The following is a 10,737-nucleotide window of genomic DNA, read 5'->3' on the forward strand; positions in this document are numbered from 1 at the left end:
GGCTGCCTGGACCAGATCTTTGAGCCAATCAGAGAACACAACATGTGACGCCAACACGGTGCACTTTTTAACGGATACAGAATAAAGAACGGCCAGAACACTCCGCCGAGATACCCTGTAGTGCATCGTCCTGTTCTTAATAGAAGCTGCATCGTCTGTGATATTACGTAGCTTATTCTGGCTGTATTTACATACTAAGGTTGACGATTCCTTGAGTTTGTTCGGGAGATGCTGCGGCAACCTGTGTTTACGTAAACTACGACACAGTCCAGGATCAGCCTCGATGACGTGGTCCTCGAGGTCGACCAAGTGGTCCTAGAGGACGTGGTCCTCGAGGTCGACCAAGTGGTCCTAGAGGACGTGGTCCTAGAGGTCGACCAAGTGGTCCTAGAGGTCGTGGTCCTAGAGGGCGATCACGTGGTCCTAGAGGTCGTGGTCCTAGAGGGCGATCACGTGGTCCTAGAGGTCGACCAAGTGGTCCTAGAGGACGTGGTCCTAGAGGTCGTGGTCCTAGAGGGCGATCACGTGGTCCTAGAGGTCGTGGTCCTAGAGGGCGATCACGTGGTCCTAGAGGTCGACCAAGTGGTCCCAGAGGACGTGGTCCTAGAGGTCGACCAAGTGGTCCTAGAGGACGTGGTCCTAGAGGTCAACCAAGTGGTCCTAGAGGTCGTGGTCCTAGAGGTCGACCAAGTGGTCCCAGAGGACGTGGTCCTAGAGGTCGACCAAGTGGTCCTAGAGGACGTGGTCCTAGAGGTCGTGGTCCTAGAGGTCGACCAAGTGGTCCTAGAGGTCGTGGTCCTAGAGGGCGACCAAGTGGTCCTAGAGGACGTGGTCCTAGAGGTCGACCAAGTGGTCCTAGAGGTCGTGGTCCTAGAGGGCGATCACGTGGTCCTAGAGGTCGACCAAGTGGTCCTAGAGGTCGTGGTCCTAGAGGGCGACCAAGTGGTCCTAGAGGACGTGGTCCTAGAGGGCGATCACGTGGTCCTAGAGGTCGTGGTCCTAGAGGGCGATCACGTGGTCCTAGAGGTCGTGGTCCTAGAGGTCGACCCGGTGGTCCTAGAGGTCGTGGTCCTAGAGGGCGATCACGTGGTCCTAGAGGTCGTGGTCCTAGAGGGCGATCACGTGGTCCTAGAGGGCGACCAAGTGGTCCTAGAGGACGTGGTCCTAGAGGTCAACCAAGTGGTCCTAGAGGTCGTGGTCCTAGAGGTCAACCAAGTGGTCCTAGAGGACGTGGTCCTAGAGGTCGTGGTCCTAGAGGGCGATCATGTGGTCCTAGAGGATGTGGTCCTAGAGGTCGTGGTCCTAGAGGACGTGGTCCTAGAGGTCGTGGTCCTAGAGGGCGATCATGTGGTCCTAGAGGACGTGGTCCTAGAGGGCGATCACGTGGTCCTAGAGGTTGACCAAGTGGTCCTAGAGGTCGACCAAGTGGTCCTAGAGGTCGTGGTCCTAGAGGGCGATCACGTGGTCCTAGAGGGCCTCACACCCTAACAGGAAGTGAGGTTCTGTGATCATGATGGTCTGAAGGCTAGAGGAATGGCACCTTTCTTCATTTGTCCATGAATGGTACATGCAACGTGAAAAGGTCTTGGATCACAATGTAGGAGTATTTGAACTTCCAATTCAGGGATACACTTTGATCCAAAGAATGTCACCACCAGGGTCTCCCCCTCCAATGAAACAACCCATCAGCCAAGTCAAATGACCCACTCCTGACCATTGAAGCCCCCCCTGCCCCCTCACACCTGAATCCTGTTCTCCTGGTTTGTGTTGGTGTACCGTCTTCTCCTGCAATGCGGTGTTAACTTGTAGCCGACCAGTTAAGAAGCCATTTAACCAGGCCGGCTACTTAGGCCAGCAGAGTGGGGAGGCTGTGGTCTCTCTGTGGGACGGAGGTTAAAGCGCTCACTGGCTTTGGGGAGAGCACGACTTTACTCCTGCTGTGGCTTTTAAGAGCCAGGACTCCCTTTGTGTTGGTAGGAGATGAGTGGTGGTTCTCTCGCACTTCCCTCTTGCACAGTAATATTTGAAATATGATTATCAAATATATACGAATACATTTTGAAATGCCAAAGGTTCCAGCTTGCCCATGAACATTTATTTTGAAACAGTTGGTAAACCTCTATCTTATCTCGCATCTTTCGCATTCAATCGCATGTGCAAATGGAAAAAGAAGATGAATGCACATATTGACAATACCCCCTTTATAGTAAATATTTAGTATTACTGCCAGAAGACCACGGCCAGTGGAACAGTAGAGGTCAGCCGCCCTGTGCCCCAGGGCTTTATTTATGCCTCATAAACGAGCGTAAAGTCAAACATTACAAGGACTACACAAAGCAACACTATTTTTGAAATAATATGCTATAATAACACATTCATTTACTGATCAATATTCATATTACATTAAATTTCAATAATTTTTCTCTTTCTCAAGAAAAGAATCCTGTGTGCCAGGACCCTCGCATTCCACCATTTATACTGGTCTTTACTGGCCCAGGCCAGAAGGGACGATACGATCATTCCTTAAATGCCAGATTCACTGAACTACAAACGTCCCTCAGAAGCGAGAAAAGCGGAGAAAAATGTCGGACAAACTAAGTCTCGTCAACTATTTACATCAGTTATGAGGCGAATATCCAGCATTTCTCAATGAGTATCCTCCTACATAGTTAGACATTTAAATTATAATAGAGATTCACATACTTTTGAAACCAAGTGTAAAACTGTTATGGCCGTTTTTAGACCAGAGGTATTATGATAAGTGGGGCACATTCTGTGGTAGGTACATTCAAGTGACTTTGAGGCCGTCATGCAAAAGGAGACATCTGGCCCACGGGCGATAGGACGTCGGAACGTCCTTCTTTCTGCCGGCTGGCAGCTGCAGCAGAAGTGATGTTAGTTGACTTATGTTTATGCAAGAAGAGGCCTTGATTCATCATTTGATTAATTTTACCCCCCCCTCTGATTCTGAATTTGACGACTGGCGTTATTTGTGTAAATTGTGTTCATAACAGAATATACATCAGTTATATTTCAACAGGCCTTCCCCATGGATACGATTATTTTAGTTTTTTCCTTCATATTTTACGCATTAAACCTTCTACTAAGGAATTGCTGAATTTTATTTTGAAGAATTTGGTCAATATCAGACCGAAAGTAGATTTCATTTTTTATGCTGGCTTGACACTGGTTAATATACCAGTGATGTGTATATATATATATATATATACATACAGGGTGCGATTTGCCGGTGGGGATGGTGGGGATTATCCGACCCTCTGGTTTACACGTCCTACCCTCTGCTGAATTATTTTTATCCTCGGTGGGGATAAACATTATCCCCCCCACCCAAAGTATTTTCACCATTACATCGTAATAATTAACAACCAAAATAAACAGGGTCCGTCTTCATTTTGAAACATTTTAAAATGTTTCTCAAAATTATCCCCCCCTCTGGTTTTTTCACAAATCGCACCCTGTATATATATATATATATATATCCTGGGAGTTAAGTGTTTTCAGTTGATGTTGGGTTTTTGAAGTCTTTTGTTTATTTCTGGGTTGAGTGGGGTTGATGGGTTCGGGGTGTTGTTTAGTTGTGTGTTGTTCAATGCTTACATGTGTGTTTATTGTTGTCGCCACCATTTACATTTACATTTAGATTAAGGGCATTTAGCAGACATTTTTATCCAAAGCGACTTACAATAAGTGCATTTGTTACAATAAGTACATTTGTCATAAGAAGTGAAACAATATATCGCTGTCGGTACAGTAAAGATGTTCATAGAACCAAGTGCAAGTATTACAATCGCTAGGCTAACCCATTCCCAGTGTAAAGCAATGACAGCAGCTACTGTAGATGCTACACAATTAAGTACCTTGAATAAGTGCAATGTACAAGTGCCAGGACGTACAACATTCAATGGTGGCTGTGCATTGGTTTCTATGCAGAGTCGAGGTGAACTCTGAACAGGTGAGTTTTGAGTCTTTTGCGGAAGCTGGTGAGCGACTCTGCGATCCTGACATCGGTAGGGAGCTCGTTCCACCACTGAGGTCACAAAACAGAGAAAAGTTGTGACTTCGCTGATCGACCTTGCTTGCTCTTAGCGATGGCGGTACCAGACGTCCAGCTGAGGTAGTTGAGCGGAGGGATCGAGCTGGGGTGTGTGGCTTTACTAATGCTTGGAGGTAGGCAGGGGCAGTTCCATCGACTGCCTTGTATGCCAGTACCATCATCTTGAATCTGATGCGAGCTATTACAGGGAGCCAGTGGAGGTCTCGGAAGAGGGGGGTTACATGTGAGAACTTTGGTAGGTTGAACACGAGGCGCGCTGCTGCATTCTGGATGCGCTGCAAGGGTTTAATCGCAGAGGCAGGGAGTACAGCCAGGAGCGAGTTGCAGTAGTCGAGGCGGGAGATGACCAGTGATTGGACTAGAAGCTGAGCTGCTTCCCTTGTGAGGAAGGGCCGGATCCTGCGGATGTTGTAAAGTGCAAATCTGCAGGATCGGGCCACCGCAGTGATGTTTGCGGTGCAACATAACTGATTGTCCAACACTACACCAAGGTTTTTGGCAGTTGGAGAAGGAGATACAGTGATGTTCTCAACAGTGACGAGTAAGTCCATGTGTGGGCAATCTTTCCCTGGCATTAGGAGGAGCTCAGTCTTGTTGAGGTTAAGCCTCAGGTGATGGGCAGTTGTCCAGGTGCTGACTTCTGCCAGACATTCAGATATGCGTGTTGCAATCAGGACTTTGTCAGATGAGGGAAAGGAGAGAAATAGCTGAGTGTCGTCAGCATAGCAGTGATAGGAGCAGTGACCACCATCAATGACTGTGTCATGTTATATATATATATATATATATGCTATGCAGCGCTACGGGAACACAGAGCATGTTTACCCGGGACGGTTTCCTGTATGACAGCGATGTGGACCAATATCTGGTTTAGTCTTCTCTCTGCCTCTGAACAGACTGGCAGCCGCACCGCACTGCTTCTAATGGCGGTGGGATTCTAAAGTGTGTTAATGCGGCTCCAGCTTTATGTTACCACTAACTGACCACCAACTTAATGGATCCACTTAGTCAAAAGAAGAAGAGACCGAGATGATGACTTCTCGTCTCTGGTCCCTGGACACATCCCTATAGCGCCACGCTGAGACGTATTGGAGGCCATTAGTCCACCCTCCCTCCATCCTCTCAGGGAGGGTGTGTGACCAGACACAGAGTGCATGTCAAAGACAACATGATAGCGTCACTCTGGAACACAAAGGGAATGGGATTAACAGACGGACCAGGGTGTTCAGCTGTGACAGGTCCTCTGCCTATCGTTCTTATGGAGACCCTCATTGAACCTATCTCACATGTGAGCTACAGAAAGAGTGTCTCAGAGACAGCAAAGAGACTACAGGTACGACCACAGCTCTAACCTCAGACGCATGTGGGAGGAATAGCACATACGAATCCATGGAGCTGAGGATCAGCGATGACCACATCAGGTCCACGCCGACCCCGTGGAGAAGATGCCCCAAAGGCCCCTAGACCCCTACTAATAGGCTAAAACCTGGTTGTCGCACTGACAGAGCACAGAGGTCCTCAACAACACACTTCAACCATCCCAGGTGGTGGGCCCCAGCCAGGACAGCTTCCATCAGGTGGACAGAATGGAGAAATTTAAACCTGCCTATTTCGCTGTGAGCATATTGAGATTTGTTAAGATTTAAGCAGAATAACGTATGTGTTCTATGTATCTAGAGAGAGAAAGAGTATGGGAGGAGGGAGATCAATTAGACCCTCCCATTCAGGGGGGTCGGGGGGGGGGGTTGGATCCAGTCCATCCCATCAACCATTACAGCAGAAGGGTGGGAGAGGGGAGAGGGAGAAAGCTTCTCTGGCAGTGACCACATCTTGAGTAGCAGTGAGGAGGAGAGTCCATCCGTTGGCGCTCACCATTTGTCCTTTAGCACTCGGGTTGGGATATATCTCGAGAGATTACCATTGTTATTATTATTAGTAGTATATATATATAGGAAGAGCTGCAGCCATGGGCTCCATGTTGGGGGCCTTCGTGACCGACTTCTTCACCTACGAGACGACCAAGTCTGTGGTGGTCAAGAGTTGGTTGGTGGGCATAGTCAACCGCATCATCCAGCTGCTCATCATCATCTACTTTGTCGGGTCAGTGTTGTGTGTCTGTCAATGTTGTGCGTGTGTGTGTGCGTGTGTGACAAATTTTTTTTTGACTGAAGGAAAGTACAATTCAGTTCAATTTATATTCTGACGGCAAACCAACTTGGATTTTAAGATAAATGACAAGCTTTAATTCTACTGATCACTGCATCCTATTGCCGCTATAATAAAATATTATGAAATATGTGTGTAATAGAACAAAAGTAACAAAAAGTACAGATTTCCGTATTCTTTTATTTCTACATTGTTCTACATAAACCAAACCCACGGCGTGATGAATGACTTGGCGTATACTGTGCGGCAGCTACGTGTTCCTCTACGAGAAGGCGTACCAGCAGAACGATACCGGGGTCGAGTCTTCCGTGATGACCAAAGTCAAGGGCTTCGGTTACCAGGACAACCAGGTCCAGGACACGGCCGACTACGTCTATCCCCCCCAGGTGGGCCGCTAGATAACCCCTGACCCTCTGGGATCCCATTGTGTTCTGGATTGTTCAGAATCAGAATCATTTATTGCCATTTATGCTTACATAGTAGGTAGTTGTCTCAGCGTTCCAGTGTGTGTGTTTCAACAAATATAGTGTAACAGGACAGAACAGTGCTAACAAGACATAACAGGACAATCAAAGCAATGGCTGATGAGATACATACTAGATAATAAAGTGCAAGTGCAGCATTAAGTCTAATGTGATTCTATTCCTGGACAGGTACCACACACACACACACACACACACACACACACATTATAACAATGTAATCATTTTGTGCCTTTCCCGATTATAACTCGTTTTCCTCTAATGTTATACACGATTTTTCACTTCTAAATGTGCACAAATTTGTGTGACAATATAAAACAAAACCTTCTGACAGTATTAATCAAATTTTTGACAGACATCAAATAGACAGCCTCCCATTGAGGTTCCGGGGTGCCACCCTGGAGCCCCAGGGGATACAGCCATCCAGCACACTCAGCTCCAGCTGACGCTTGACATACGGCTTGAGCTCCTCCTGCTCAACTGTTACTGGCCAGCCCTGCAACAGCCATAGCTTTACTTGTGACAGCGCCGGGTCTCTTTCAGTCCACTGTTTGGTTTGCTTTGCTGTCACCGGAGAGTCAGACAGTCTGTCTAACAAAAACACAGTCTCTGGAAGTATGTTAGTTTGGCTCGGTGACTCTGGGAGGGGAAGATACATACGCAATGTGATACTGATACGCTGACAAAGTTGATGCCCAGCGCTGCATTCTTGCTGATGCCATGGGTGAAGTACCTCACTAAACAGGCCCAGCAAGGGCTTATGGTCTGTAAAAATGGTAAATGGGCAACCATACAGGTACGGGTGGAACCGTTTCACAGCAAAAACTACAGCTAGCTGAGAGTAACCCTTTTCTGCTGATGAGAGTGCGAGACACGTACCCAATAGGCTTTTCACCTCTGTCCTCCGTACAATGTGAAAGGACCGCCCCACGCCGTAGGGTGATGCATCACAGGATACGACAACTTCCTTGTCTGGGTCAAAGTGCACGAGTACTGTTGCTGAGTGCAACAGTTCTTTTACCTGCTGAAAAGCTGTCTCTTGAGCTTGCTGCCAATTCCAGGAACAGTCTTTGTGCAGCAGCTGATAGATGGGGGCGAGCACAGTGGAGAGTTCAGGCAAGAACTTCCAATAATAGTTCACTAAGCCCAAGAATGACCTGAGTTCTGCCGCATTCTTTGGACTAGGAGCCTCCTTTATCGCCCTCACCTTCTCTGTCATGGGGAAAAGACCCTGAGCTGAAATCCTATGACCCAGGTAGGTGACACTTGGAGCCTGGAAAACGCTTTTAATGCGCTTTAAACGCAGCCCGGCCTCCTTCATTCTTTAGCACCTGATCGAGGTTTTGCAGATGCTCCTCTTCTGTATTACCTGTCACCAAAATGTCGTCTAGGTAGACAGAAACATGGACAACCTCCTGCAGGACATTCCCCATGGTGCGTTGAAAAATGGCTGGGCTGGACGCGACGCCGAAAGCCATGCGGTTGTACTTGAACAGACCCTTGTGGGTGTTGATGGTCACGTATTGTTTAGAGTCCGCGTCCAGCAGCAGCTGTTGGTATGCGTGACTCATGTCCAGTTTTGTATACGTTTGTCCTCCTGCCAGTGTGGCGAACAAATCCTCAACTCGTGGCAGGGGATAAGTGTCAAGCTGTGAGGCTTGGTTAATTGTCATTTTGTAATCACCACATACCCGCACCTCACCATCCTCCTTCAGCACAGGCACAATCGGGGCTGCCCAGTCAGAGAACTCCACAGGTTCAATAACACCTGACCGCTGCAGCCTATCCAACTCCGATTCCACCTTAGCCCTCATAGCGTATGGCACTGTGCGTGGTTTACAAAAACTTGGCTTTGCGTTGGGGTCCACGGTCAACTTCACTGTTGTGCCGCGGAGGGTGCCAAGCTCATCCCTAAAAACGTCTGCATACTTTGATAGGATGTCTCCAACCACTCTCATGTGCATGATTTCCCCCCAATTGAGCCAGATTTTCTTTAGGAGGTCCCGTCCATTCAAACTAGGTCCCACCCCGTCTACCATGATCAGCTTCACTTTAGCCGACTGGCCTTCATACATCACGTCTACTTCTATAGCTCCAAGTAGAGGGATGCACTCACTGGTGTATTGTCTCAGTCTGATGTCAGTCTTTCTTAAAGTAGGCGCTTTTCCAGAGCACCACAACCTGCAGTAGGTGGTATGACTTATCACCGAAACTGAGGCACCCGTGTCCACCTCCATTGTCATCTCTTTTCCAATTATTTGAAGCGTTGAGCAGATCGGGGCTTCCCGGGGTTGACTGAGGTCAAAATTAAACATGTTAAATGAACACTGCTCCTCCGGTCCTCCGCTTTGCAGATGATGCGTTTTCATTTGGGCTTTTGACTCTTCCCACTCCTTTTTCCTTTTTAGCACCTCTGCACTTCTTGGCTACGTGCCCCTTTTTCTGGCAGTTATGACAAGCGGCCTCTTTAAAACCACAGTCGTTAGCAAGATGCGCTCCCCCACACCGGTAACACTCAACTGACTTCATCGGCTTGCCTCTCCCGCCATCTCTAAACAGACGGTGAACGGCGCTCTGTGGCTCACTGGCGTTAGCTGCTTGAATGTCTGATAGCTGCCGTTCCCATTGCATGAGCAATCTCCAGCGCCTTCTTGAAAGTTAGCGTGACTTCACCTAGCAATCGGCGCTGAATGCTGTCAGCGTTGATACCACAGACTAACCTGTCTTGTAGCATGTCGTCAAGCACCGGTCCAAACTCACAATATTCCGACAGTTGTCTCTGAATGTGTGTGGAACTTGAAGCGCTGAATAGACGGCTTGGTGTTGTGATGCTCTTGCAGCAGCGTCACCAACTCATTTAATGTTAAGGCTTCCGTGGCGTTGCTTAGTTGCATACCAACTTGTACGTCTTGGCACCGCACACACTGAGGAGAATCGATCTTTGCCTTTCCTCCTCCTCAATGCCATTCGCCAGGAAAAAGTGCTCAAGTCTGTCGCCATATTCAAACCAGTCACCATCCAGCTCGATGAATTCACTGAGCGTGCAGGCCGTAGTAGTAGCCATGCTTCCAGCTAAAACTACACAGAACTTCTTCTCCGACACAAACTACACGTTACGCATTCATCGATGTTTTAATCCTCGTCGCCAAGAGTGTGGTAACCCGAGGGCAATAATGCACGCACACGTTGAACTCAGTTAGAGTCTTTACTGAAAACCAACTCATGGCGTAACAGCCAAAGTATAGAACGATACCCTCCGCTGCAGAGCGAACTGTAGAGCCCCCCCGGTGGCGTACACAGGTATAGGCACAAAGGTTCCGGGGGGCCGGATATAAATGAGTGCAACACTAATTCAGTCTATAACAAAACGTCTCCTGAACTTGTGGTAGAAAATAACCAAGTTCTATCACTTCAACTAACTAAGAGATCATGAGGAATCGAGGAGTCCGAAGCAAGTACTGACATAAGACTCTATCGCTGAAAAAGTAACAACAAAGCCGAGTAGTTTGCAAAGCACTGCCGGTCAAAAGTTTCCCATATGAGATGTCCGCCCACGGCCGGTCAGTCATACATTCCTTTAAGCTTGTGGTCAACATCAACTAATCTAAACACCAGGTTGAGGTCAGCACGCCTTGACCCCAGACTCTCTGGCGCCGTGTCAAGCCTTAGCTACGATTCCAGAGGTGGTTTAGATGCTTTCTACTATTTGATATATAGGCCTAATAATAATCATAGTTTGCCATAAAAATGTAATCGTTAATTTCTTCCATAAACTCTAACCCTATGGTGAGTGATTGTGTTTCACATTGTGCATGTGCATCCTGCTCATTGTGGTGTTCCTCAGGGCGCTGGTGTGTTCTGCATCATCACCAAGGTCATCGTCACGGACAACCAGACGCGGGGCCTCTGTGAAGAGGTGAGGATTCCTCTGAACGGTTCGGTCATAATACCAGCAGAAACTGGTTTAAAAGTTCTTTAAATCGGTGGACATTTATCATGTGTGTGTTCTCAGCC

At 47.8% G+C, this 10,737-nt stretch overlaps 1 protein-coding gene across 1 annotated transcript; it reads left to right on the forward strand.

Annotated features, from left to right (window-relative positions):
* Positions 1-6,041: 6,041 nt before the first annotated feature.
* LOC307091648 (P2X purinoceptor 3-like) lies at positions 6,042-10,639 on the forward strand (the record flags this gene model as incomplete). The annotated part of the gene is made up of 3 exons (XM_079759292.1): positions 6,042-6,175; positions 6,492-6,627; positions 10,568-10,639. Coding segments are annotated over 3 exons (342 nt in total), but the record flags the coding sequence as incomplete, so codon positions are not given.
* Between the last annotated feature and the right edge of the window lie 98 nt (positions 10,640-10,737).

Source organism: Pollachius pollachius (assembly GCF_949987615.1).
Source record: "Pollachius pollachius genome assembly, contig: scaffold_234, whole genome shotgun sequence".
In the NCBI taxonomy this organism is placed as follows: Eukaryota; Metazoa; Chordata; class Actinopteri; order Gadiformes; family Gadidae; genus Pollachius; species Pollachius pollachius.